The sequence below is a fragment of the Lemur catta genome, chromosome X (genome assembly GCF_020740605.2).
Source record: "Lemur catta isolate mLemCat1 chromosome X, mLemCat1.pri, whole genome shotgun sequence".
NCBI classification, from domain to species: Eukaryota; Metazoa; Chordata; class Mammalia; order Primates; family Lemuridae; genus Lemur; species Lemur catta.
Window position 1 is genome coordinate 3,822,164 of NC_059155.1, and position 27,706 is coordinate 3,849,869.

The 27,706-nt window shown below is 46.9% G+C and overlaps 1 protein-coding gene across 4 annotated transcripts in view; it reads left to right on the forward strand.

Moving 5' to 3' along the window:
• The window catches only part of MAMLD1 (mastermind like domain containing 1), a 129,433-nt gene that overhangs the window by 93,083 nt on the left and 8,644 nt on the right, over positions 1 to 27,706 (forward strand). For 2 of the 4 annotated variants that reach the window (XM_045538399.1, XM_045538397.1), the window contains one exon: positions 163 to 285. In XM_045538399.1, coding sequence (XP_045394355.1) covers positions 163 to 285 — 123 coding nt within the window. Of the gene's footprint in view, positions 1 to 162; positions 286 to 25,912; positions 26,157 to 27,706 lie in introns of all 4 variants that reach the window. The other 2 variants (XM_045538400.1, XM_045538401.1) reach the window with 2 other exon arrangements.

Here is a 27,706-nt window from a genome sequence, read left to right on the forward strand (position 1 = left end):
GAGCGCTTGACACTGGGCAATTGGTCATTTGATGGGGCTCCCATGGGGGTGGCCAGGGTGAGTGTTGTGGAGACAGACAAAGCAGGAGGACAGGGCGGGCCACCCGGGGGCTCAGGGCCCTTGTCGGCAGTTCAGGAGCACTTTGGTTTGATTTTATTATAGGGCTGTTGCCATCTGTTTGCATGGACTTCTGCAGCTAGCTCGGTGGAGCGCCAGCATCAGCACTGGAACTCTTACACTAGCAGGCAAGATCCTCACCCTGGAGACGTGGCACCATCTAACATTGTGAGCTTTTTGTTTTGTTTTGTCTTCAATCGGGTACCTTTGTAGCCTCACTGTGTTGCCCCAGAGCTGATGAGCTGGCTCAGAGGGAGAATTCTTCATGATGCAGGTCATGCAAGTTGCACCCAGACAATTCCCTAGGTGGGCTTGCAGAAGGTGTTCGGGAGAAAGACCAAGCTCCCTGAGGATAGGAGCACAGCAGAGGGCTCAAGTGTCCTCGGCCATGAGAGGCGAGAGGCTGGGCTCCCCAAATGGGATGCTATTGCCACCAAGATCTGCCTTCCCAGGCAGTGCTGGCCTGTGCGCATGGCCAGGCATGGGACTCAGTGCTCCACCTGCCTTTTCTCATCTTAATCCTTGGAGGTAGGACCTGTTATTATTGCTTTTAAAGTTGAGAAGAAAGGCACAGAGAAGTCATCAGAGTTGCCCAAAGTCACACAGCAAGCCAGGGCCAGGGCAGGACATCAGCTATAGAGCCCACACAAATACTGCCACATGTGGAGCACTGCTTCTGGAGCCTTCCATTTCTACCTTAACCTCTTAACTGCTGTGTCCTCTACAAAATGGGGTAATGATAGGTTCCCTGAGGGTTAAGCGTGTTCGTACATCTAAAGCATTTTGAACAGGGCCTGACACAAAGTAGGCGCCAACAGAGAGTTTGCTGTCACTGTAACTCTGAGTCCCCACATCTGGCTCTTGGTCCTGTAAACTGGCAACTGTGTCAGGACAGATATGAGCAGCGCTCTCTCTAGACCCCATGCCTGCCACAAGGCTGACAGGTGTTGTGTGACCTACAAGCCTCATGGGCTATTCCTGCTCTAGGCCCTGCCCCTCCTGGACAGCTCCCAGCCTGGTGGGAGAGGACAGAGGGCTATCTTTGCCATGCAGGCTGTGGCTCTCTGTTTCGCTCCTTCTGGAACTTTCGCACTGTCCCTTCACTCCTCCCCCAACACTCTGTGTTCTACCTGGCATTCTTCTAGCCAAAACACACCGCACAGCCCTGCAAGCTGGGCATCTCAACAGCACCCCCGTTCCTTGTTTTGGCCTCTTCCCATTAACTCTAAGGTCTAAGGACTGAGCCCTGGTCACTCTTCTAGGGGAGAGAAACAAAGAAAGAAAGAAGTGAGTGTCTGAGGCAAGAACTGGTACTCTCGTGGAAGGACAGATGGCAGCCCTGATGGTGGGGAAGTGCATGCTTCTCAAGCACGGCAGGCCAAACAAACTTCTCAAGTGTTACTGATGACCCAGCTGAGCAGCAGAAACACTGATGACCTCTGGCATGGCATTTACTAGCTTGTTGCACTTCCTGTGGGCGATAGTGGTTACCGTGGAAAAACTAGACATTCATTTGAATTTGGATCTCGGTTTTGGAAAGGAGTGGTTTCTAAATGTGAGCTGAGACACAAACTCCTGAGCAAGCAGAAATACCCAATCCAGTTGTCTATAGGAGCTCATATTCTTACTTGCAGACGAATATCCCTCAATTTGGGGGATTTTATTTTACTAGTTGGGTGAATGATCCATTTTCAAGGGACCATTCACATCCACTTAAGGTAAAAGGCAAATGCCATCTGGCTTCAGGGCAGCAGTTCAGTGCGGCCCTGGATGCAACTGAGGCTGGAGTCCAGTCACAGATGCTGACTGAGCTGGGTGCTGTGAGCAATGTCACTTAACCCCTCTGAGCCTCAGTGAGACTGGGGAAAGAAACAGTCCCCATCGCATAGGACGTTAGGAAGACAAAGGAGATGCTAACCTGAAATTTCTTAGAGCAGCGCCCGACATACACTACATGCTCAGCCAGGGCTAGTGCAGGTTTGTGGGTTTGGATCTGAAACCCCTGGGGCCAGATGAGGTTCCAGATTTAGAACATTTGGGACTTTAGGAAGGTGATATGGTACAAATACCAAATATCACACAGGCCTTCAGTGGAATCTGGGGCAGCATTTTGTTATTTTTGAATAGAAATATGAATATTTAACCAAGTCCAGGTCAAATTTTGCCCCAAATAAAATTTGGCACCAAATTAACAAAAATTGGCTTTCAGAGCTTCTTAGACTTGAAATTACAGATACGGGATGTGGACCTGAAATTACTAAGGGAAGGATTTTTAACTCTTTTAGGAGTCGTGACACCCAGCCCTGGTGTGTTAGAATTTAATGACCCCAAAACACCTCACCATGTTCCCCACCTTACTCCCAGGCTAGGTGATATATTTCAGTTTTTAACCAAAGTGAGGCAAAGTGAATTTTTTTTTCCATAATTTGATGTCCCTTCTCCCTGAAGGCTACTTGGAGATACCTTAGTGTGTTGCAAAAATCGGGGTTAGGAATTATTTCAATTTTATTATCAGCCACTGAAGAACAGAACTTACATTTACTCAACGATGAAAACGAGTCTGTCAAGGACACGGGAGTTGCGCCGTGGAAGGGTGGGGACCGCAAGAGGCGGCCTCAGCCACAGTGCCCTTGGTGCACGTGCATTTGAGCCCCGCTCAGATGTGCAGAGCTGGGAGTGCAGCTTCATGGAGAGGAGGGATGTGGACAGTGGCCAGTTGGAATAAGAACAAAACAGCCTGGAATCTGATCCTTGAGGCAGCCTGTGCGGCACAGGGGGAGGGGGCAGCTGCGGAGAAATAGACCAAGGAGGCACATGATGTTGTTTTGACAAAGTCGGAGAGGGTAGAGAAAGGGGAGTCCAGCCTGCCTTGGACAAGGCTGGATTAAGCTCCTTCTGGGCCTGATACACTTCCTACCTTGACATAAGCCTTGAGTCTCCTTAGCTTAGGTGGCAGTGAACACCCAGCAGTTACGGAGACAGCGAACCAGGAGCTGGGCCTGTCATGCGGATCTGGGAAGCTCCATGTGAGGCGGGGCCTTGAAGAAGCCCCCTCACCATCCCCACCCATGGGCTTCTCTTGTCCCTGGAAGACAGAGCTCTCCCAAGTGCAGCCCTTCTGGCACCCAGGGCCTGAAGAAAGACGGCACAGGGCAGGGGACCAGCCCTATGGCTGGGCTCACGGCCAAGTTCAAAAGAGCCCTGGCTTTGGATAACTTAGGTCCGAATCGTAGCTCTGCTGCTTTTTTACTGGGTAAGCTATTTACCCTCTCCAGGCCTCAGTCTCCCCACCTGTGAAATGGAGATACTGGTATACCTATCTCATGGAGCTGCTGTGAGGGTTAAATGAGACGAGGTAAAAGTACTTGGCATAGGGCCGGGCACACAACTGTGCTCCATCCCTGTCAGCTGCCACTCTGGGGCTGCATGCCGGAGAAAGCTCCCAAGTGGAGTGCTCTCTGAGAGAGGGTGTCACGGAGGACATTTGCCAGTGGCTGAGGAGCAACCAAGGCAGCAGACGCAGCTTGGTGTCCCTAGAAGGGAGCAAAGCAGCTGAGCCAGGCTGTGGCTTCCTGAGTGCCCCTGACCAGAGGAGAGGGGAGAACGTTGGCTCCTCCTCCCTCTAGGCACAGACAACCGAGGTGCTGAGTAAGAAATGTGACCCCAGGACGACTTCAGGTAGGCAGAGAGGAGGGCACAAGGAGCAACCCAGTTCTGCCTGCAGTGGCTTGGATCTGCCCCTGGCTGCTTGCAGTGGGCTGCGGGCTGCCTGCCGTTTCCAGACCCAGGCAGAGGGCTTGCTGCTGGTAGGCATGACAGTGAGTAGGATGGAGTGTGTGTGCATGAGTGGCAAAGAAAGGGCCACACTTGGAGGCATGCCCAGCACCAGTGCCACCAGCAACGCTGGTCCTGCTTGGTCACAGCCCTGGGGGCTTGTCTGCCTTGGTTTTTGGAACCAAACTGGGCCACAGGTGGATGCACAGTGCACAGAGCACCCATCCTGAAGCGTGCGTCCTTCCTCCCCTTTCTTTCCCTCTTCTCCACCACTCACCCCCACCCCTAAAGCCTCCAAAAAGAATCTTTTTGGAAACCCAAGATTCTTTTTGTTTTTCTGAGGCAGAGTCTCACTCTGTTGCCCAGGCTAGAGTGCCTAGCCCACAGCAACCTCAAACTCCTGGGCTCAAGCAATCCTTCTGCCTCAGCCTCCCGAGTAGCTGGGACTACAGGTACGCACCACCACGCCCAGCTAGTTTTTTATTTCTATTTTTAGTTGCCCAGCTAATTTTTTCCATTTGTTTTAGAGACTGGGTCAGGCTTGTCTCAAACTCTTGACCTCAAGGGATCCTCCCGCCTCGGCCTCCCAGAGTGCTAGGATTACAGGCGCGAGCCACCGTGCCTGGCCCCAAGATTCTTTTTGGTTTGAACTGCCGAAGCCAGACTAGCCCGCTTAGTAGAGCATAACCTTTAATTACTGCTGTCACAATTAGCACTGCAAATTAAATTCTTTACCTTCAAACCATGACTTGCCACTGAAAACAAAAATGATCAAACCAGGTTAGTGAGGCCAAGAGAATTCCCTACTCTGATCAAAGTTACATCTGCTCCATTTGCAACTAGAGAAAGAGTCAGGAGAGATGGCAAGTGAGCGTTTTCCTGTTCTCTGAATCCTCATTAACATTTTTTAAAAGTGATCATTATCTTGCTGAAACACATGACCCACCGCCACCCCCAGCCAAATCAGACGCATCACATATTGTGAAGGAAGGGCCTGTCACCTTGGACTTGCACACCCTTTCACCCACTTCCCTGCATTCTTCTCTCATTTTGAGGCTAAGGGCTAAAGGAGAGCAGTGCTGTTCTCAGAGAAGTTTCTTTACATTTCATCTTTTACTAATTCTGGTGGAAAACATCACAGATTTCATTTCAAAGGTTAGTCCTGCTGAAATGCAAGAGCAGAGGCCTCTGGGGAAAGCTCTGGGCTGTCCACCAGTCAAGTGACAACTAAGGAGGGGCCTCAACTTGCCCGATAAAGGATTGGGGACCAGAGAGTCAGGTTTCAAAGAGCCCATGGGTCAGAGCCCAGGGCTTGCCCTGCACGAATCTTCTCTAGCAGACATGGAAATGATTTCCTGCATGAGCATTCTTATTTTGTATTTAAACATGATTGTACATACAAGTTTAGTTTTTCCATTCTTCCTAAATTGAACCACAAAGAGCTATTTGGTTTGGGGACACTTTTTCTTAGCTGCCTTGGGAGGAACTATGATTAGGCACAGTGTAACATGCATTTTGAAAATTTGCGGAATGACATATCGGCATTGGAAATGTTTTGTTTTAACCACTCTACATTGCCAGGAAATGAAACAACATAGGATGTTGAATTTGGGAAATGCAGGCTCAGAACTTGGTAGTAATGTCACCAAGAATCAAAATTTTTTTTTTCAGTTTCTTTTCCAGTTTCTGAGAGCTGTTAGTGATCCTCCACCTCAAAGCTATGTTCCTTTTTCAAAAAGCAGAAGTTTAAAATGAGCAACTTGTCAAATGCTGACCTTTTAAATGTCAACCTTTTTTTCTGTCAAAAGTTGAAGAATAAGTGGGATGACGTGTTCCCACGAAAGTGACTTTATGTTGTGCCCCTGGAGTAACTAACGAGCCATCACTTAGTGTAGTCAACACCAAACCCCGTGGGGATGAAAAAGGCCCCGCTGCAGATGCCCCAGTGATCACAGAGAACAATAGAATCTTGCCATTGCTTAGTAACTGGCTACGACAGCTGAAGAGACAACCACTTTCAGAAACCTCCCGTCAGATTGTTTTGTTTCGTTTTGTTTGTTTTATCTTAGTCTACCTGAAGAGAAACAAGAAAATTTGCAAAAGTTGGGGTGCCCAAAATGAGACCTCTTAAAAATGAAGTGTATAAACTACTTTATACGAAGTAAATTAAAACAACTTACTTATATGTCACTGTAACGCAAAGAAAGGAATCTCATTGCAGTTTTCAAAGAGCATAAGAGGACACAAATAAATCATTGTATTGTGCTGCTTTAAACTGTATCTCCTTGTAAATACGGACCAACCCAAAATGCAGAATGCCATGTGGAGCAGCAGTCCAGTTTTGTCCGTACAGCAAATATGAAAGAGAAGTGCTCTACTACGGTTACGTCCCCAAGTGGAAAGTTAGCACACTATAAACAAGGTCTAGAACAGGTAGAAAGTCACAGTGCACTTACTTCTCCCATTCAGCTGTGGCCCAAACACCTCCAGCCAGTATTGTCACTGCGTGCATGAGTGGATGGTGCAGAGTGACAAGGGGGTGACCCATCAAGGCGAGCAGAGGATGAGTGTTCAGAGGGCTCAACTGTGTCCCTCCCCTCCCCATCCTGCACCCTCCCCAGGTTCTCTCTCCCAGATCCATTCATGGTCCCACATCATGGATTTATGGAATCCTTTCCTGAGTCTATTTGTACTATTAGCCTGTTCTGTCCCTTGGGGGTTGACAGCTCCCATGACCTGGGTCTGCTGTGTAAAGCAGCTATGTGTGCTCTGAGCTTGAAGGGGGCAGCAGTTAAAGCACCCTACTCCAGCCCCCCAAAGAAAGGGCTGCTGGTGTTGCCCAAGGAGTTCAAACAGGCTGGGATTTTATTTGATTTCGTTATTTTGCCCACAATGACAATTTGTTTTATTGTGTTGTGGTGTTTGGCTTGATGAGGGCTCATCATGTTAGTTCCCCCCATCTAAACCAATGAGGTTGTTGACAGCTAAAAGCAACAGAAAGGTGCAAAGAGCTGCCCCCACCCCATCCACAGGCTCACCTCTGTGACTATCCTGTCCAGAGACTTTACTGACTCCTGACTCCCATTTGAGTAACAGCACCTAAGATCGAAAGTGGACTGAAGGCTCAGCGTTCATTCATTTCTTCAACACTTTGCTCCTTTACCCCATGTTAACCAAGTTTCATGTTCTAACAGATTAGAAAAGGTCCAGTTGCACTCACACCAGTGAAAGGCACAGAGCCCACAGACCTAGACTGGGGTTATTGGGGCTGGGTGCACAGGAAAAAGAAGTGGGCACTTGAGGACATCGTACATAGAGTCCCGGGCTAAATGTGGCCTTCAGGACCTGACAGATGCATAGCTTTGCTTCATCAGAAATGGTCCCCAATCTTGCTATGCTTTGGAGAGCTTTGGGTTTGCAGCTAAAGGTGCAGGTTCCGGCTGGCATTTCCCCCTGCAGCGTTCCACCATATCCTGCCATCTCCATTTTTGAGCAGAGAAAGGAAGCACAGCTGTGGGGACCCAGACTCTTTTGCAGGCCACGTCTAGATGGCCCGTGTGTGGATGAAGAGAATTTGCCAAAGCCAGCTGGCTCAGCAGGCCAGTCCGTGAAGGCAAACTGCTCATCTGCAATTGTGATTGATGATTGTTCCTTTCCATGTGACAGAGCTTTGCATGGTGTGGGAGGTTCCGCCCATCCCTGAGCAGGAGTAAGTGGGAATAATTCCATGACCCTCCCCTTTATCAGGCAACACTTCAAAGACGAGCTCTGGAAAACCTAAACAGGCAAAGCACTCACTCTAGCTTCCTAGTTCCACATCTTCAAACACCAACATGTTGACACCCATTAGGATGGTTATTATAAACACACACACAGAGCGGGAGTGGGGGGGCGGGGAATAACCAGTAATGGAGAGGATGTGGAGAAATTGGAACCTTGCTCATTGCTGGTGGGAATTGCTGCTACTGTGAAAAACAGTCTGGCAGTTCCTCAAAATATTAAACATAGAATTATTATATCCAGCAGTTCTACTTCTGGGTATATATCCAAAAGAATTGAAAGCAGAGTCTTGAACAGATATCTGTACATCAAGGTTCACAGCAGCATTATTCACAATAGTCAAAACGGGACAGTGACCCAAGAGTCCGTCAGCTGGTGAATGGATAAACGAAGTGCAGTATGTCCACTCAATAGAATATTATTCAGCCTTGAAAAAGAAGGAAATTCTGACACATATTACAACGTGGACGAACCTTTAGGACATTATGCTCGGTGAAATAAGCTAACCACTTATTACATGACGCAGGACAGACACTGTATTATTCCACCCATATGAAGTCCCTAGAGTAGTCCAATCCACAGAGACAGACAGTGGAAGGGTGGGTGCCGGCAGCGTAGGGGAAGGGGAAATGGGGAGTTTGTGTTTAATGGGGGCAGAGTTTCAGTTTGAGAAGATGAAAACTTCTGGAGATAAATGCTAGTAATGGATGCACAGCATTGTAAGTGTACTTAATATCATTGAATTGTACACTTAAAAACAGTTAAAGCGGTAAATTTCATGCTATATATATTTTACCACAATAAAGACTACAGTGTTAAAACACTTGCTAATCCTCTCTTAATCAAAAGCAGTCTTTTCTTTTCCAATAATATTAGTGTGCAAAAGAAAAGCAGCAGTAAGCCGAGCTGCCTGTTTTCTGTTTCAGGAAGGAGTGTTATTGACTGCATGGCCACTCAGCATGTTGTGTGGGCCATCTGGGCTTTCAGCATGTCTTAGTGAAGTGCATGTGTGTTAAACACACAGGCATAGCCAGTGCTTAGAAATAGCATTCCTGGTAAATTGAGCAAAATGGCTGTCCCTCTCTGGGCATTTTGGAGAAATGACAAAATGTGGGTGGGGGGAACAAAGAAGTGACTGTAAATAGAAACGGACATTATCCTTGCTTCTGAATGGGATAAGAAACCCCTCTTGCTTCATTGGCTCTCTGGTGCATCTGCAAATCTGGAAACACCAGGATGACTCACAGTTTGCTGAGTAATACAGGAGCCAACACAATAATGTGAGTGACTCACCATCTCCGACAGGCTTTCTGTGCAAAGTGTCCCTCCGGAACAAGTGCTAGGCCTTGGGATAGAGTTCTGGAAAAGGTTAAGAAGATCTCAACTACAGGGAGAACCAGCTCCTAAGGCCTTGACACTAGCACACATAAATAGGAAGCCTCTGACCAATGTCCAAATGACTTTGGAAAAGTTGGCGCACCTGGTCATTGTGTCCCCACTCATGCCCCGGCTTGCAAGACCTCTGGTTTCTGCCTCTCGGGGCTTGGTGATGTGCACTTCTTCATCAGAGTTCTTCGTGTCTTGTGTGCTGTCCCACTTGGTAGTAAATTTCTCAGGCACAGCAAGATGCCTTACCTAGCTCTGTAAATGTGAGTGTGAGCTGAATGACCCTTTGAATGAATGAGTGGAAGAGTGCAGGGGGAGGGAGAGTGAACTAATGAATGAACTGCATCTGCTAGCCTTTACAGAGCATTAAGTTCCTGAGACAATTTTGAGTGTTTTAGAGTAATTACTGATAAAAGCTCTCAGTCGTCAAGGCTTGGGAGAACTTTGCGTCTGCATGTGGAGCCATTACCCACCCACCGTGATGCATTTCTCTGGTCCAGTTAAGCTTATAGTCCCTTCCACAGCGCCTGGGCAACGTCTGAATACATGTGACTTCTTCAACTTCCAACAAATACACAGTTTTATATACTGCCAGTAGTAATTTGCACTGGTTGTTCTGTTGTTGCTGCTGCTGTCGTAGTCGTTTAATGCAATTTACAAGGACAAAACAAGACTTCTGGCTGCCATTTCACATACCACAGTGACAGCAGCACATGATAAGAAAAGCCAAAAAAAGCTAGCTTAGAAATTCAGGCCACGAATTTTGTTGCTTTTTCCTGGTTAAGATTCGTTCTTACCACTCTGGGATGGCACTAATATTCTTAACATGAACCAATCGATTTCAGTCAGTTCTCAGAGCAGCGAGTGGTCTTCACATACACACAGTGTGTTTATAACTCTGCTGTTTCTTTATGACTAGCACAGTATCAAGTGAACATGTTTTGAAGGCTGTTCAGCATATGTTCTTCTGGTAGGCTTAAAATGAAACTTATACGAACACTTGATTGTATTTGAATAAGCTCCCACCATTGGTTTAAAAAAATTTAGAGGTTTCTTTTACTAGTTTACGAATGCAGATTCTACATTCTTTGTGGAAATTATCTTTTTGGGGTTTTGTTTTTGTTTGTTTTTGTTATTTTGACAGCCATATTGTCCCTTCTTTTATTTGCTTTATTGACTTTTAATTTGGAAGTGTCTTCTCTGGCAGAATAATTACATCCCAAGGAGACTCCTTCACCCACCCCCTACCCAGAAAGGAGCAGAATGGAATTGAAAAAGCCGCCTCTGGCAATGACCTTGACCATGTCTATTCCATCTGAATTCATATATATCTGGAATCATATAGATCTGTTCTGCCTGGCCCTTTCCTCCGCAGCTTAACTGCAAAAGGCAAGATTGTATCCAAGGACTCCACTGTTGATAAAACTGTGTTAACTTTCGGAATGACAGCATAGCCTCAGAAACAGGCTTCACCAAGTCCCTGCTGCAAACAACAAATCTGCTTGTGACTTGGCAAAGCTAGAATGACAGCCAGTTTAGAGTTCAGAATCCTTCTCCATGCCCCATATTTTGAGACAAATTACAAAATCTTGAGGTAGATCAACATTCTAGTCCAATAGGCCCCCCAAGGCTTAAGAGCTCTTCAGAGATTTGAAGACAACTGTGATGTTCCCTCTCAGGCTCCTTCCTCCCCTGACTCTTTGCCCTTGTTGTGGCTGCTTGTGTCTGAACTGAGCACAGAGCACTGGATTGAGGCCCTCGGGCTGAGCAAGGCCAGGTACATGTGGCCTGGTAGAGAGGAAAGCAGGAAGTTCACTCCTTCTGTTTCCAGTGATCCACTTTGCTCCTGGTCCCCCCGCCTCAGTGCATCCCACTTGCCAGGGCGGTGGCCACACCCCCCATCTGCCCCACCCAAGCTCACTGTCCACGCCAACTCCTACTCATATCTTCGCCCCCAGAAAAGAGGTTCCTGAAGGATAAGCATTTCTCTGTAACCCTGAATTTAATTTGGGTCTATTTTCCACTCTCCCAGTATGTAAAGCTTTTGATGTAATATTGGACTAGGGACTGAGAGAGAATGAACCCTCACAATTCTTTCTAGAGCCATCACCATCCTACTCAGCAACGCCTTTTACAGGCTTTTAAATTTATTTTGTTTGTTTGTTTACAGTTCTTACCCCTGAAATGAAATCTTGACTTTCTGGTATGTTCTTGGACTTTTCAAGGGATTTAAAAATTCAGGAGCTTGGTGCCAATAATTGCTTTTAGAAGCTAGCACTGCCTATTTTCTATAGATGAATTCCAGTTTGGATCATCAATTATTTTCTTCACAGAAACCCACAAAGTACATATTCAGGTTTGCATCAGAATTGAATATGATCCAGAAATTTTTAATGTTGTTAAGCTTGACTATTGCTTCTAAAATGTGTATCACATTCAACTAATGCATATTTAAGAGCTTGAGTACCATGCTTGAGATCTGAATGAAGAGCCCAATATTGTGCTATTTGATCTACACTGGATGTATTTGCTGGAGTGCATTGTGCAGATCATTCAGGTGTGTTAGATTTCTCTCTACAAATGACCTGGTCTGTGGATAAAGGAACGTGATTCAAAGCTGAGCAGGATTCAGCAGGCCCTGAGCATCATAACTAGAAATGAGGTGTCTTCTAATGTGAAATTGAAAGTCGAAAGCAAAAATCATGGCTAGGCACAGTGGCTCACACCTATAATACTAGCACTCTGGAAGGCCAAGGCGGGAGGATTGATTGAGGTCAGGAGTTCGAGACCAGCCTAAGCAAGAGCAAGATCCCGTCTCTACTAAAAATAGAAAAATTAGCTGGGCAAAATGGTGCACACCTGTAGTCCCAGCTACTCAGGAGGCTGAGGCAGGAGAATCACTTGAGCCCAGAAGTGTAAGGTTGCAGTGAGCTATGATGATACCACTGCACCCTAGCCCAGGCAACCAAGCAAGACCCTGTCTATAAATAAATAGATAGATAGATAGATGATAGATAGATATAGATAGATAGCAGAACTCATGAATTGAGAAGTCTGAGGGGCCAGGTTAGATTCTTTATCAGTTAGGATGTATTCAGTACCAAGTAGCAGACAACCCAGTTCACACTGGTTTAAACAATAAAAAGGACTTACTGACTCCTGTAAGTGAAAGTCCAGAGATCGGGCAGATTTCAGGGTTGGTTTGAATCAATAGTTCAACAGTGTCACACCAACGATGCTGTTTCTTTCTGGCTGTCTACTCAGCCTTTGATAGCATAGGCCTCATCCTAAGGCCAGCTCCCCCTTGTGGGCGCATGAGAACTGCCAGCTACTCCAGGGGCTATGAGTTTTCTCCTGCTTGCATTCAGAGAGCAGGAGAGTGGCTTTTAGAATCTATCACAACAATGAGGAAGCTTCTTTCCCAAAAGTCCCCAAGAACTGTGGACATACTGGTCTGAATTGATCAGATGCCTACTAGCCTACTATGCTACTTCCTATCAGACAAGCTAAGTGCCTCACCTCTAGAAGCTTGGATGGAGTCAGGTTCCCCTAAAGCATATTGGCAGCATGGGGCAAGTGAGCCTGTCTGAATGAAAATGGGGGAAGGTATTACGAGAAGGAAAACTTAATGCTGGCAACCAACGGTATTTGCTGCAATCAATCTCTTTGGCCACTCTCATTCATACACTCCCTCCTTCCCGTGCATAACCCTCCCAAAATGCCTACTCCTATGGAAAACCCACTTATCCCCTCCCCAAAGGGATCCAGCTCCAATCCAGAAACCCCAGCTGATGTGCCATCCTCTCAATTTTGTCAGTAGGTAGCTCTTCATGTTCCAGGGCCCCCTGGCCACCATGCTCACTTTGGCAGAGAAAGAGCAGGAGTGCAGGAAAAAGAAAAAAAACCTCCCATTGGGAAAGGGGAAGTTGGGAAGCAGCACACAGTGGTCACTGATCCATCATCAGTATCATACCCTGCTGGACAGGGGTCAAGTGTTCCGTGCTTCTCTGAGACTCAGTTTCCTATTCTGTATAATGAGAAGGTTGGATTAAACCAGTGGCTCTCACATTGGAATGTGTCCTGGAGAACTTGTAAAAATGCAGATTACTAGATTCCATCCCCAGAGTTTCTGACTCAGTAGATTTAGATGGGACCCCTAAATTTGCATTTCTAACAGGTTTTTAGGGAATGCTGCTGGTGGTGGTCCAGGGACCCCCCCAGTTTGAGAACCTCTGGTGTGGACGATATGAGCCCTTCTGATTCTGACATATAGGACTCAGATTTTTCTTAGCTATCTCTTCTGTTCTACACTGACTTATGACAGAGTCTTTTATAAATAGGTTACACCCAGCTCTACCATGTGAACAGCTAAAAACATCTTGGAGCTCCTGCTTTGGTTTGTAATCTAATTTTCAACAAGCAGGGCTGAAAGTGAAGGTCACCTTAGGGCTTCAGGAAAGTGAACATACTGGAATTGAAGAAGCTAGGAACAGAAATATAAAGACTGTTCATCTCCTCCCCTCCCCTATCTACTGCAGCACAGCACTCTGTGGGATGATGCCATGTGACTGCAGAAAGCAGCTCTTTTTCCATGGAGAGCCTACAGCCTTAGGCCTCGTTTTGCAAACATTTTCCCTACGTGACCTGGGTATCCATCAGGTGACCCTTCACTGGGTGAAGCTATGACACAGATAAAGTTGATTTGGGGACTTTACCAATTTTCTGTTCCAGGGATTCTCACCTGGCCAACATCTATCCATCCTTCAGGTCACAGCTTAAAGCTCACTTCCTCCAAGAAGCCTCTTCTAACCAAGCCCCCCACCCCAGCCTAGGTCAGTTTCTCCTATTATTTGACCTCTAGCACCCTGCAGTATTCCTTTATGGCACTTAGCAGCCTTTAATATAAATCCTTATTTAAGTGTTCCTCCATTATATAGATGTGCCAGCTCTAAAAGGGCAAGGACCGTATCTGCCTTATCCATCAACATTTTCACAGCACAGGGCCTGGATCATAGTAAGTGCTCAATAAATATGTGTTGCACAAGTGCTATAAAAGGCAGACTGTGAGAAGATTCCAGCCACAGTATTTTATTCCAGTGGAGAACTGTCAAGCAATCTATACAACACATCCCACAGTATGATTGTGTGTGCTCCAAAGGAATGAAACAGACAAGCACTCAGAAGAAATAAGCATACTGATGGAGAACCCCAGTGTCCCTGGCTGCAGCCAGCTTTGTCATAGCCCCTTCTCCTTCTTGCTGGCAATCTTAGCACCCAGCTCTCTCCTTCCCCATTCAGTATGGTTTGTAGATGGGCACTTGACTGAAGGCAATAGAGAACGCTCCAGCTCACAGAATGCCCTACTCACCAGGGCCTGGAGAGCTGATCTGGGTGAACCTGTGTTTCCCCTGGGGAAGAAGGAATCCAGTGAGGCTATAAAATTACTGGCCCCAAATAACAGCCTGAGTCTCCCGACTTCGGGCTCAGAGTCTAGGCTCACGCACTCTGCATCTTTGAATGCATCTGCAGGCAGCTTCAAGTGTCAGAATGGGATATGAACTTTTTACAGTCTACATACAGTTTGTCACCAGTGTTGTAATTCTCTGCCACTAAATATAATTTTATAATTAAATCAAACCAAACCACTTAAAATAAATTCTTTAGAGAAGGCAGATTATTTTTTGCAGATAAAGTCCACAAACCAAGTAAAAGTATATCCCACATATGTTGAATTTGAGGACTGTGCCTAAGTTTAATGTAACTGATGGATCCCATTCTCATTGGATGTTCACACGTGAAAAAAGATGTCTGATTTCCCAGACTCAGTGACAGGTTATACTTACGATTGCTTTTTTGGTCCCTGGAGCTGGCCCTTCTTCCTTCAAAACAGACCCATAAACCACCCATTTGCTGGGTTGAAAGGTGCGCAAGAGGGAGAGAACACAGTATGGTGGGACACCAGAACCTTCTCTGCGGGGCACAGGCTGCATGTTTGCTGAGGGCAGCTGGGGTTCAGCAGGTGGGGAACATCAGAGGGCTCAACTGAGTCCCCTCTTATCAGTAGCCCTGGGAGAGTAGACTTGAGGGGGTTCTCTCCATGACTTGCATTGTCTTTTTTAAAACAAGCAATTTGTGACAGAGGTGAGGAAGAAAAATAACAGAAAAACATATCTAGCCCAAGAAATCTGCAGAAACTACAATAAAGCTCAGACAGAAGCACTGAGCTGTGAGCCGTGTGCTTAATTAAGGGAGGAGACAGGTGTAGGGGGGATGCTTCTTGTGTTGCTCCCTGTCTCGGTCAGTGCAAGCTGCTCTAACCAAACTCCTTAAACTGATGGTTACAAACAACAGATATTTATTGCTCACAGTTCTGGAGGCTGTAAGGCACCAGCAGATTCGCTGTCTGGTGGGGACTCACTTCCTGGTTCATAGGTGGTGTCTTCTTGCTGCATCCTCAGGGGTGGACGAGAGGAGGCAACTCCCTTGGGCCTCTTATGAGAGCACTGATGCCATTCACGAGAGCTCTGCGGTCATGACCTAATCGCCTACCAAAGGCCTCACCTCATAATGTTGTCACATTGACGGTTAGGTTTCCACATAGGAATTTTGGGGGACACAAATATTAGACCATAGCACTCACTATGGTAATTCACAGGGGCGGTGTGGGGAGAGACAGAAGGGTAGGGGAAAAAGGCTGATGGAGAATCCTGTGCCTTGCAGGAGTAGGCCCACATTACTTCACTCGCCATGTTCAGACATTGTCTGGTAGTGCAGCCCCAGCCAAATATGGGCGACAGTGACAGATCCAAGGGGGCGGCTGCTGGAGGCTATCAGTCAATTATGCTCCATGGCAGGAGATCTGAGCAGCCATTGGCATGGCCACCACATCCTTCCTTTGGCAGTTGGTCTTCCCAGCTATAGGAACAGAGGCAGGGGCCAGAATTAGACACTTTGGAGAGCAGAGCCAACACTGGCTTGATTGGTTGGTAGCTAGACTGTGCCACTTTGTTGCTTTTTCACTCAGTGTTCAGATTGTTGGTTTTTTCCCCCTTTCCTTTGTTTGATTCCTCCATCTGACCCCAGGTCTAGGAAAATAAAGCCCTATGCATTTGGAAGAAGTTCAAAATGATTAGCTGGCAGACTTTAGTTTCCATCCTAAGCATCTAAAGATTATCATGCCTCAGAGGTGGGATAGACTGGAAAGACCAAAGTTATTTAAGAAATAAGCAAATTGAATATTTGACCTTTTAATTACAGAGTCTAATTTTTTTGGTGCCTAAGAATCACTATTTCTTGATTGTCTTAGTATCACAGAATCATATAACATGAGTACTTACTTAAAGAGACATTGGAAGTTGTCTAGTTCAACTACATCATATTACAGATGGGAAACTGTGACCCTAAAAGGTGAAGCTAGACCAATATCCCTTATGAACAGAGGTGCAAAAATCCTCAACAAAATGCTATCAAACTGAATCCAGCAACATATAAAAAGGATTATACACCATAACCAAGTGGGATTTATCCCAGGAATGCAAGGCTAGTTCAACCTATAAAAATCAATCAACATAATATACCATATTAACAAAATAAAGGACAAAAAACACATGATCATCTCAATAGACGTAAAAAGGGAAAGGGACTTTCTCCAGTTCATGCAATTAATGGCAAAGCCAAGATTAAAACTCAGGTCAACCTACTTACAGGCCAGAGCTCTTTATACTAGTGATGGTGGGGGCAGAGGGTAGAACCAGCCCTTGCAAGTGTGTCAGTGTGTCCTCTGCACTGATCCCTATACTGAGGGCCTTCCCTTTGTCCTTTCATCCTGTCCTCACAGCAGCCCCAAGCAGAGCATTTTGTTGTTATTCCTACTTCCTGCATGAAGCAACTGAGGCTTAGAGAGGTAATGCCACTTGCCTAGGTTGCACAGCTGCTGACTCCGTGGAGGAGCTAAACCTAGACCTCCTGCCTCTCCCTCTGGCACTTTCCAGTGCCCTCACTGATCCCCTCATTGATTGGTGCCACAGGATTAACCCAGTTCCATTAGTTCTCAGATCACCTGCTGTCAAGCCCAGTCAATGGGCTTTTTGTTGTAAGTGGGTGGGAATGTCCTCCAAATTCTCTGCAGGAAGAGCCCCCTGTCCTGTGCCACTGTGCAACAACTCTCAGAGCCTTGGCTGTTGACCTCAGTGTAAACTGGCCTAAGCAGCCATTTGTGTATGCTAATGACTAAAATATGTGTGCAAGAAACAAAGGACCATAAAGAAACAAGAAGCTCTGTGGAAACTAGAAGCCAGATAGCTGCGAGGTGAGGGGCAGTGGGGAGAAGAGAGTTCCTGGAGTAGCTGAGTACCAGGCTGACTTGTCCTCTGGCAGAGCCTGGCCCAGTGAGAGCTCTTGCTTCCTGATGGGACAAAAAATGCAGACAGACATTTCAGAGAGTCAGAGAAAGAGAGAGAGAGATGCAGCTGGGTTAGGACTCAGGAAAGGGAGTTCCCTTTTTGGTCTCAGACCTGGGCATCTCGGATAGAACTGTGCCGAGGCTCTGGTTAGGCTAGCTTCCTCCAGGTGTGCATCACAGGGGCCTTACTGGGTCCCTGAGGAGTCTTCCCAGTTGAGATTAGGGAGGTTGCATTCCAGATGGCTAGCTGCCTGAAATTGCACTGCTGTCACTGTCAAGGATAGTGGGGGGAAGCATGCCTGATGCTCTGCCCTGGAAGGGATCCCAGAGCCTTTGGATTGGAGCCACAGAGGAGGCCTGGCGTTTGGCTACTGTCCCTCCATCTGGTTCATCATCAAGGATCCCCTACCTCACCCATTCTGTTCCCCTGTTTTTAATGTGGGCCTCCAAAAGCTCTGTCCCCTCTTCTAAAATGCAGTCTAGAGAGCCCCGCCCTAGGGCAAGGCACTGAGGCTGTGGACCATTTGCAGCAGCACAGCCCTGGGGGATAATGTAGGGGTGCAGTGCCTTTCCAACACTCTTGAACTCAGAAGTACAGGGTGCCCTTTTTACTTACTCTCGGTGAGAATCAAAGTGAAGTTGAAAGAGGCCAGCTCTGTATGGGACACCTCCTTCTCCTCTCCCTTGTGGCATCTGCTTCTCATATAGATCTGTTTTCATCAGGCTGTGCATCAAAGCTGCATACCCTAGATTCCACCTTTCTCTTCTCCCTTCCTGGCTTTCAGACCAGGGGAAGTGGCTGCCTTTTGGGATAAAGGGGTCGCAACAAGGTTCCCTGGGCTGAAAATAAGGAGGGATGAGTTCTAGTCTGCTCTGACTTGGGGCAAGGCCCTTTTCTGCCTTGAGCCTCAGTGTCCTTACTTAGCAAGTGGAGAGTTGGTGTCAGTCAGTGTTTCTCAAAGAGTGGTATTCCAGGGCTCCACACACAGAGACAGAGTCCCTACAAAACAATAGAGATACATGCTCTTCATACGTCTTGCCAACTCTCAGACTCTGTCTTTAATTTGCTTGGCCATCTTGAGCAAACCACTGGATCTCTCCTTCATCTACAGAGAATGATGAACTTGCCAAGGTGAAGGCTCATTTCTCCTCAGGTAGTAAAAGTTTTAGGGTGGTAAGGAGAGGAGTTGGCTCCAGGGAGACGAGATGGGCCAGAAGGAAAAACAGAAGGTGAGGCCTTCGGTGACAGGTGAGCAGAGAATGATGTCTCCTTCCCATACAGGTAGGGAAAGGAGACCAGACAGGTTGCCCTGAAAAAGAGGAGTAGCAGGAGAGCACAGAAGCATTGGTAGTTGAGATACTTACTTGAGTGTCTTTGTGGGCAAAATCTGGGAGAAGAAGGCAGACCCCAAATCCTGAGCCCAAGAAGGGTTGCCATTCCTGACAAGAACCCAGAGAGCCAACACCAGGCAAACCCTAAATCCCATGGAGAGAGTGTGCTGAGCTAGGTCCCTGCAGCCTTGACCCCACCCTAATCCCCTGTGCCCCGAGCAGCTCCAGAAAGCTGTGATTTGCTTCAGAAAACACAAGTCAGTAAGACCAAAATTCCAAAGCAACTTTTTTAACCTCTAAATGATGATGATTTTATATAAACTTGTGTAGTTCCTTTGACGTAGCACCATATTTTCTACTTACATGATTCCTGGCTTTCCCTAAAGGAAATCTTCTTTGGAACTCATGCTATACATACTGAAGACTGTATAAAACATATAATAATAAAACCATCACCCATGTACCCACCAACGAGGTTCAGAAATACAACATTCAAAATATCTTACAAGCCCCCTCTGTACCCGTGCCCCCTCCCAGAGATAACAAGCATCTGGACTACCATGAGCCAACTCCAGAAATAGACCCCAGACTCTGATGGGCTTTGAGCTCATCCTAGTTAGATTACGTGTGTCACCAATGTCTTTGCGTAGTTATCTTCTGTGTAGATTTCCACAGATGGCTCGTCTCATCTATTTTGTCTTGATCCTTATTAGTTTTAATTTTAGTTGGAGACTTTGTCTTCTTTAAATACATCTTATGACTTTCTGATTACCAGAGTGTGCTTTTTGTAGTAAACTTGGAAAGTGCAGGAAAGTGGAGAGAAAACACAAACCTTGTGGGATAATAAAATATACAAGCATTTAGTATACAAATATTCCAGAAATAACTACCATTAACATGTAGGAATGTAGTGTTTCAATAAGATTCATCACTTATTCATGGGCTCAAGCATGTGATTGCTTCGTTTTCAAAAACTGAGTGTGAGCACAACCTAGGTGTGTGTAAGGAGAGAGTCCCAGGCCACTATTAGATGAAGTCTCCCGGAAGAGGAGAGGCCGAGCAGTCTCTGGTCATCATCTGCCCATAGCTTCCCTCTTAGGGAAGTCAGTGGCTAAAGGCACGATCAGCCTGGGAAGTGCAGAGCCCACCACCATCACGGTGCCGGCAGAGTTGTGGATATGGTACTGGACGTGCAGAAGAAGTATGCTCAGAGAGATTGGGCTGCTCTCTGTGTTTTGCTTGCAAGATCCCCACAGTCTGCCTCCAGGACCTCCAGCTCCAGGTGTAAGACAACACAGAACATCTCTGTGGGGTCAAGTGTGTGGCCTCAGCTGATCTAGCCAGCAGGATGGTGAAGGCAGAGAGGGAAATTTACCAGAAAAAGGTCAAACTAGACCTCTGCCAGCATAGGGCAGATGCCCCGGGACTTGGGGTCAGGGAGGGGATACATAGATCCACCTGCTTCTTTAACAGCTTTCAGCCCAACCCCATTATGTTGGCCACGCCCACCCATCCCACCTCACCTCCTGGTTCAGGGATAACATGGGGCCACTGAGGAAGATTCTGCCATATAGGCCCAGTTGCTTTTCAGCTTCCCTCTCTGCTGTCTTGCCATTCAGCTTCCTTAGGGACGTGTAGTCAGTTAACTCTGGTCTATCTACTTTTTAGCTTCGTAAATTATGGCGCCGTTATCTCCTCTCCTACTCTCTCTTCCTGGTGGAATTTTGTCTTTAAAAATAAAAGAAAGCATAAACCTTTACTGTAGTTTTAATGAGGCTTTAGGAGGGAGTGATTTTAGATGCTTGCATTAAATCTGCTGTCTAAATCCGGAAGTCTCCAAAGGAAATCCTGCCGCTCCCTTCCTCAGTTGCCTGACGGTGATGGTTAGTTGGATGGCTCCCTTGGAGCCCCAGGGCCTATGGGCAGTGCGTACTGTACCCAGCAAGGAGACACCGAGGAAACTGGAAGCTGGAGGGTGGGGTGAGGCAGTATGCATAAGCACAGGGGTTGTGCTTTGGACATCCATTCATATTGAAGCATTTTTATTATGTGTGATTAAAAGCCTGGGTTTTTGAGTAAATCAGACCCGGGTTCAGCTCTGCCACTTACTCATCATGTGACTTTGAGCAAGTTACTTTGCTTTTCTGAATCTTATTTTCTCCACCTATCAAATGGGGACAATAATGATGCCCACCTTTCAGGCTTGCCATGGAGATTAAATGAGATAAAAACTATATGATATTTGACTCAGTGCCTGGCACATTGTATATGTTCAATATGTGGTAGCTATTATCATCATCACCACCATCATCATATCTGAGACATTAGGAACCTTCTGGAAACTGTCAGAGCAACAGTTTACCCTAGGGAGTTAACTATCCAGAAGATATTTGTTCCTTCATTTCTTAATTGATTTATACATTATGTTTTTGTGTTATTGGGTTATTTTTTTCCCTAGGCAAAGTAGCAATTTACCAGTTGAACTTAATCCTATGATTAAATTCCAAGTCTGAGAATTTAAGTGACAGAGTGAACTTGATTCTGGGCCTGGTCAATTTCAGTAAGCCTTAGACACTTAAGCTTTGAAATGTTAAAGTTAAATTATATACATTTATAGAGGAAAAAATCCATAAAAGCTCAAACTCTTCCAGGTCTTGCATAGGGGATATTCTGCTCTAAGAAAACATCTACAAAATGCAAATCTATAGAACAGACCCACAAAATGGGTGGGATTGGTGCTACCCTAGGGTTTTTTGCATAATTTCTTTAGTAAGCCCTATCTCCCCCCCACCCACCCACCCTTCATACCACACATATCATCACAGAAATCCTGCAACTTGGAGTTCTCCTCATTTCAGGATACAGTCATTATAAAAAGAAAAGAACATCTGGGTCACACAATAGCCAGCCCTGCAGCCACTGCACCCCGGTGGAACTCTAGAGGCCCTCCAAAATATTCTTGCTGCTAGTCTGCTTGTTGCAGTAACAAGAGTTTCTGTTAGGCAATTTGATCATGCAAAACTCAGAGCACAGGCTTTGAAATCAGACAATACCTGGGTTCTAGTCCTGGCTCTAGCACTCACCAAGTCTCCAGTTCCCTTTCTTGGGTTCTCTCTGCTTGTTTCTGTTATGTGGTTGGTAAAGGCTGGAGAAAGAAAAGGAGTTGAGGATCTATAGCCTGAACTCCCAGAATGAGTAAGTCGAGAAATGTACAAGCTCCCAGAAGCCAGTGGGATTACAGTGTACTCCTATAACCTTGCAAGTGCACGTATACCTCCTTCTGAGTCACCATAGCAGAGATTGATCCAATATCTCATCCAGTCAATAATTTTAAAAGTCAGAGCAGTCATCCGCTTCTTGCAAAGCAGCTGAATATCTATGGGGATTAGTCATATCTGAGCTCCTTGCACCAGAGCCCATCTGAGCCACCGAATAGCACAAAATGTCACAGAATAGCCAATAACAAGGAGTTATTTCAGCATGAAGAAGGAAGAGTGCCTGACTGCTCCTCTCCATGTGCAGAGAAGGAGCCCATGCACTTCCAAACCCAGGGGTTGCTTGGTTTTTAGCCACTCTGTCTGTACCCCACCTTGCCATTGTGTGGCCTGAGTAAGTCTATCTCTACTTCCTCATCTCATAAAGTAGGGACAGTCTATCTCAAATGCATATGTGCATGGGGTTTAGCATCCCGCATAGTGCATGCTTAGTTAGTGTGTTAGCTGATGCTATTTTCACCATATGATTATGATCACACTCTCTGTTCCTCTGAGGGTTTTAAAAGCCCACCAGCATTCAAAAATGTTGAGTAGATGTGCTAAAACGAGAGTAAAGGCTCAGTTTACCATTGATGTTCATCCCAAAATGAGACCAGCACTGTGCTCACCGGATTATAATCTCCCAAGTACCTGGGACATCACCCAAGTGCCAAGCTAATGACAGAGTAAAACTTTTTGACTTTTGCAAATATTCGCTGAGCCCTTTGCCTGTGCTAGGTACTGTCTGGGCACCAGAGGGATTTAGAGATGATTAAGACTTGGCCCAGCAAAAATGCTCAGTCGACCAAGGGTATTCAGCCACAGAAGCTGGACCTCGACAGAGGAGCAGAATTTCCAGGGTGGAGGAGCTAGATCTCAAAGGACACAATCCTCCCCAGAGTGGAATCATGAAGAAAGGGCACTTCAGGCTGTGCAAACCAAGGGGCACAAGCACAGAGGGCCGAACACACGTGGCAGCCTGTCTGGAGAGCTCCGAGGAGAGCGGTGTGATAGGAGGGGAGAGTAAAAATGTGGCTGCAGGGAGGGCGGGAGGCTAAGGGACGGAACCCTGACAGCAGAGCTTAACGGGATGTGCTTTGTGTCTCTAGTCTGCTGCGAGCCACTGGAGCACTTTTGAGGGTGAGGGAACCTGAACCAGCCTGGCTCCAGCAAGCCCTTTGGCTGTAATGCGCAGCCCAGAGTCCAGGGGGATGAGTGAGTGTGAGCTCCAGGAAATGGGGCACCACTGTCAGACCCTATCTGTACCATGACTGACTTCTATGAGATTCAGAATAATGTGGAACCAGCCAGCCCAAGAGCTGGTAATAGTGCCCAGCAGTTTCTGATTTACTTGCTTTTCTGAGCTGTTCAGTGATTCCAAAGATAGAGATGGATTTAGCTTCTGTTTGGAAACCTTAAGAAGTTGAAATGTCCCTAATAACCTTTTCTTTGTAGGTTGGGCCTCACTCTTATAGAGCAGTGTGATAAGCATGTTTTTTCCCCATAATTAAATAAAATGAAGAAAACACATGAGCATCAGCTATAAAGCTCCCAATCAGTCAGAGTCCAGGCTGCACCTCACCTCTTTTATTTATTCGTTTTTGAACTGGGGACTGCATTGGTCTGCGAAGTGCCTGCTCCCGTCCTGCTCCACTTGAATGAGTGCTCAAATAGAGCTTCCCACACTGTGGGGCATCTCCTGCCGCTGGTCATTTCCATGTGCCATCTGCAGTTCTTTCTGCCTGATGGACGACTGAGGCACTGCAAGCGTGTGTTAATGCTGATGGGGGTCCTGTTTCTTGACCCATCGCTAATATCGTACAAGTCACACGAAGCTACCAGGGATTCCTGAGCACAGGCTTAAAAACACTTCAGTTCTCTACAAATAAGCCCCATTCATTGCTTTTAGAATGTGTCGTCATGGAGTGGGCAAGTAATCAGAACCCAAGTAATATTTGCATATTGGGATTTTAAAAACTCCAGCGTGGCTGTAAGATAATGTTAAAGTTATCAAGGAGCTAGATATGCAGGCATAACGCATTGTAAGTTGTAGAAAGCAATGTTTCTGCTCATGTCCCAGATGACCTTGCTGCAAGGACAAATGGGAGCTTGATGGAATGAAGCTGCAGATGGCCAGCGAGCTCAGCTCTATACTAATGAGCCCCCCGAGGGGAGGGGCCCCGAGCCCTCTGTAGTTGGTACGAATTCCATCGGGATGGCAGAGTCTTTCACAAGTACATTGAGTTCACTTGCTAAGAATATTTCACGTTGGTTTTTGTTTTTGTTGTTGCTTGGGTTTTGGGGGTGGATGGGTGTCATCTCTAAAACTGTCCAGGTTGTTAGGTTGTCTTCCTATTCCCATTTTTGAAATATTTATAATTTGTTGTTAAAATTTTGTCTGGCGCCCCCCTCCCATCTTGTAAAACCTTGCCTGTAGTTTTCTTAATGGCATATTTTATCAGTTTCTACATTTCAAAACTTGCTTTTCATTTAACAAGTTAAAGATTGAATACATGTACACATACAAACTACATGTGGGCTTGGGGACAAGGCAAACCTGGGTTTGTACCCTGCTCTGCTACTAACTAGCTGTGTGACTTTGGGCAACTTAATGAACCTCTCTGGGTCTCAGTGTCCTTATCTGTGAAATAAGGACAATAATAGTCCCTGCTCCATAGAGGGCCATTTATAAAGACTGAATGAGATTAAATATTTAAAGCACCTGGATTAGTACGTGAAGCTTGGCAAATGCTCAGTAAATTCAGTGGTGGCAATTTTTATTATTTCAGATAATGGTTCCAAATATCTACTGGACTATTATCCATTGCAAAGACTTGCCCACAATAGTTGCTTAGTAAGTGTTTATTGCAATGAATTGAAGTGAGTCCAACTGTTTAGTTAGATTTGGGGGACGAGTATTTCCCTTTCCACTGGAATGTTTGCTAGCAGACACAGATGATCACTCACAGCTCAGGTAACAAAAGCATGACAGTAAAGACTCCGCTTCAGGTAGAAAGAAGAACAACCTCTTGTCAAGGTAGCCTTCCCCCTGGTCCTTTTGGACACCACTGTTGCTAAGCTCTTGGTGTGCTTACCAGGGTGCCAGGGCTATATCAGCTGCCCATTTGAGTTCTGATGCTTTCTCTGACATGGATATCAAGTATGAGGTTATTTTAATTGCCTTTGGCTAAAAGAATTGGGTCCTATGTTCAATATGTTCAATTCTGGTGAAATCCTTGAAGGCATGATGGAAAGGGAGGTCCCATTCACATACAAGTCCCGAAACCTCGGGGCCCTGGTGGGGTGAAGTGCAGCGAGGGCTGCAGGTCAGGACTTGGCTGTTGTGAGATTTACACTTGATTGTTTGGTTTTGCAGATTCCTCAGCATGTCTACACACACATAACTACAAACCAGTTTAGAGTTGTGTGCCATGTTGTTGGGGGGTGGTCGGTGGGGCAGGGAGGGACAGGATTGGTCAAAGTCATTGCCAATGAACCACCTGACTTAGCTTTATTCCCATTTTCAACAAGACAGTGATTGCTCAAAGCAGGGGATTCTTCACATGAGATCCACAATGGGTATTTAATGGTTCGGAAAACCCCCCTAAAATTATATGTAAAATGCTGGTGGGCTGGGAAGGGGTAGACACTGTAAGTGCTGCTTCTGTGGAGAGAGACCATAGCTTTTAACTGATTCTCAAAGGGGTCTGTGACCCTTGCAAGACAAGCTAAGACCACAAAGCTGTTTGGTTTTGTCTCACCAAACCAGTTGGTGTGTCTACACCCAAATGACCCAGCTAGACGGTCAGGGCAGTGACAAGATCAGTCAGGACCATTTTGTGATGGATTGTTCAATCGGTTGTTGTAGACTCATGTAGACAAAGCCTGCAAGCTTGGGGAAGCCAGGCCCCCCCAGGTCAGCCTTGGGCGACAGCCCCCATCCTGCCAGGCCCTGGGGAGTGAGTCCTTCCTGCCCAGCAGCTCCTTTGCTCATGAGCTGGCCCGAGTCACCTCCTCGTACAGCACCTCAGAGGCAGCGCCCTGGGGCGGCTGGGATCCGAAGGCCTGGAGGCAGGTGCCTGCTCCACTACTGCCTAGCTACGACGCTGCAGGTAAGTCACCTCCCCCTGAGCCTCGCTTTCCTCATCTGTCAACGGGGCGCAGTCCCTGCTCAGCCTTCCCGCCTGCCTCACAGGGTTGTTAGGAGGAACACAGGAGGTGACAGCTCCGAAGGTAAAGCTCTATCCACCCGTGAGGGAGTTCTAGTGCTTTCTGGCCCTGCTTATTCTCTACTTTCTCCCCGGCACTCTTTGGCAAAGGGCCAACCCAAGCAAGCAGAGTGCTCCAGGCACCTCAGCGTCACCTCCAGGGAAATGAGTAGGGGACTTCCCAGGCTGCAGCTGCTCCATCCCTCTGAGCACGCCTTCCAGCACCCCCTTTCCTCACCTGCCTGTCTGTCCCTGTGGTCAGACTGGGAGCCCGAGGGGGACAGGGGCTGTGCTTCTGCACCTCCGAAGGCCCCGCACTGTGCCTGCCTGCTTGACACCTAGTGGGTGCTCAGGAACTGCCTCTCCTGCCAGCAATCCTGCTGTGGATTCTGCACCCCACCCAGGACTCCCGCACCCTAGAAGTGGGAAGTCCCCACTGGAGGACTGGCAGTCAGGGAGAGCAGGCAAAACGAGTCAGAGCCAAGCCTGCCCAAGAGGGCTGTGAGTTTGGACCATCCTCTGGCTTCTAGAGTCTAGAAGGAATGGCTTGACTGGCCCCCAAAGAGTCATGTTAGTGGGCGTGAAAGTGCCATGATGGACATCACCAGAGCGGGCCTTTGCAGAGAATTGCATTTGGATCATGGATTTGTCGTTCTGGTGCATGAAATATCCACGTGCACAGGCTGCCTGCCCTATCTGCAGAGAACGCTGGAGACATGAGCATTTTCTAAGTGATAGTGATCAGAAGATGGTGATTGAGCTGAAAGGGCCTCCCAGGATTGTGGCCTTTAATGGAAATTCTGCTTTGGTATGTACAGCCTTGTTCTCTTTACCCTGCCCGCCCTGGCCTGGAAGAACAAGCAGTGCTTTCCGTTCAAGGGCTATTGATTTTTCTCTCTCCCTCCCAGAGTCACAGTGCTCCTCAGCTGTTCACTCTTCAGCTGAAACCAGAGAATCTTGCCCGGCACAAAGCTGCCAGGGAAACAGAATTAGCAAAATGGACGTCGTCCACTCAGGATGTCGCTGTTTCCAGCCCGGTCTGCCCTGCCCTTCCCCGTCCTTGGAAGCCCCAAAGGAGAGGATCCCAGCTAGCCTGCCTCAAGAATTCCTGTCCCACGCCTTATTATTTCTCTTCCCAAGCCAAAGCCTTTCGCCCAGCAGCAGACGTCGGGGCAGATGCGTGACTCTCAAATCTTCTCTAAGAACCTTGGAAGTTGGCCCACCTGGGGGGCTTTCGGGGACAGGCCCTGCATTCACTAAACGCCTTGTCAGTCCAGCCTGTGAGTCAGTGCGAGACACAGGACACAGGCATCGCAGGGGAAGAAGAAAGGCGAGCTGGAAAAACCTTTGTTTCCTTTGCCCGGCGATCATTCCCAGCATTTAAACCAAGCCCTTCCCAGACCCGCCGGCCCTGAAACCACCAAGATCGAGGAGGAGTCACAATAAAATTTACA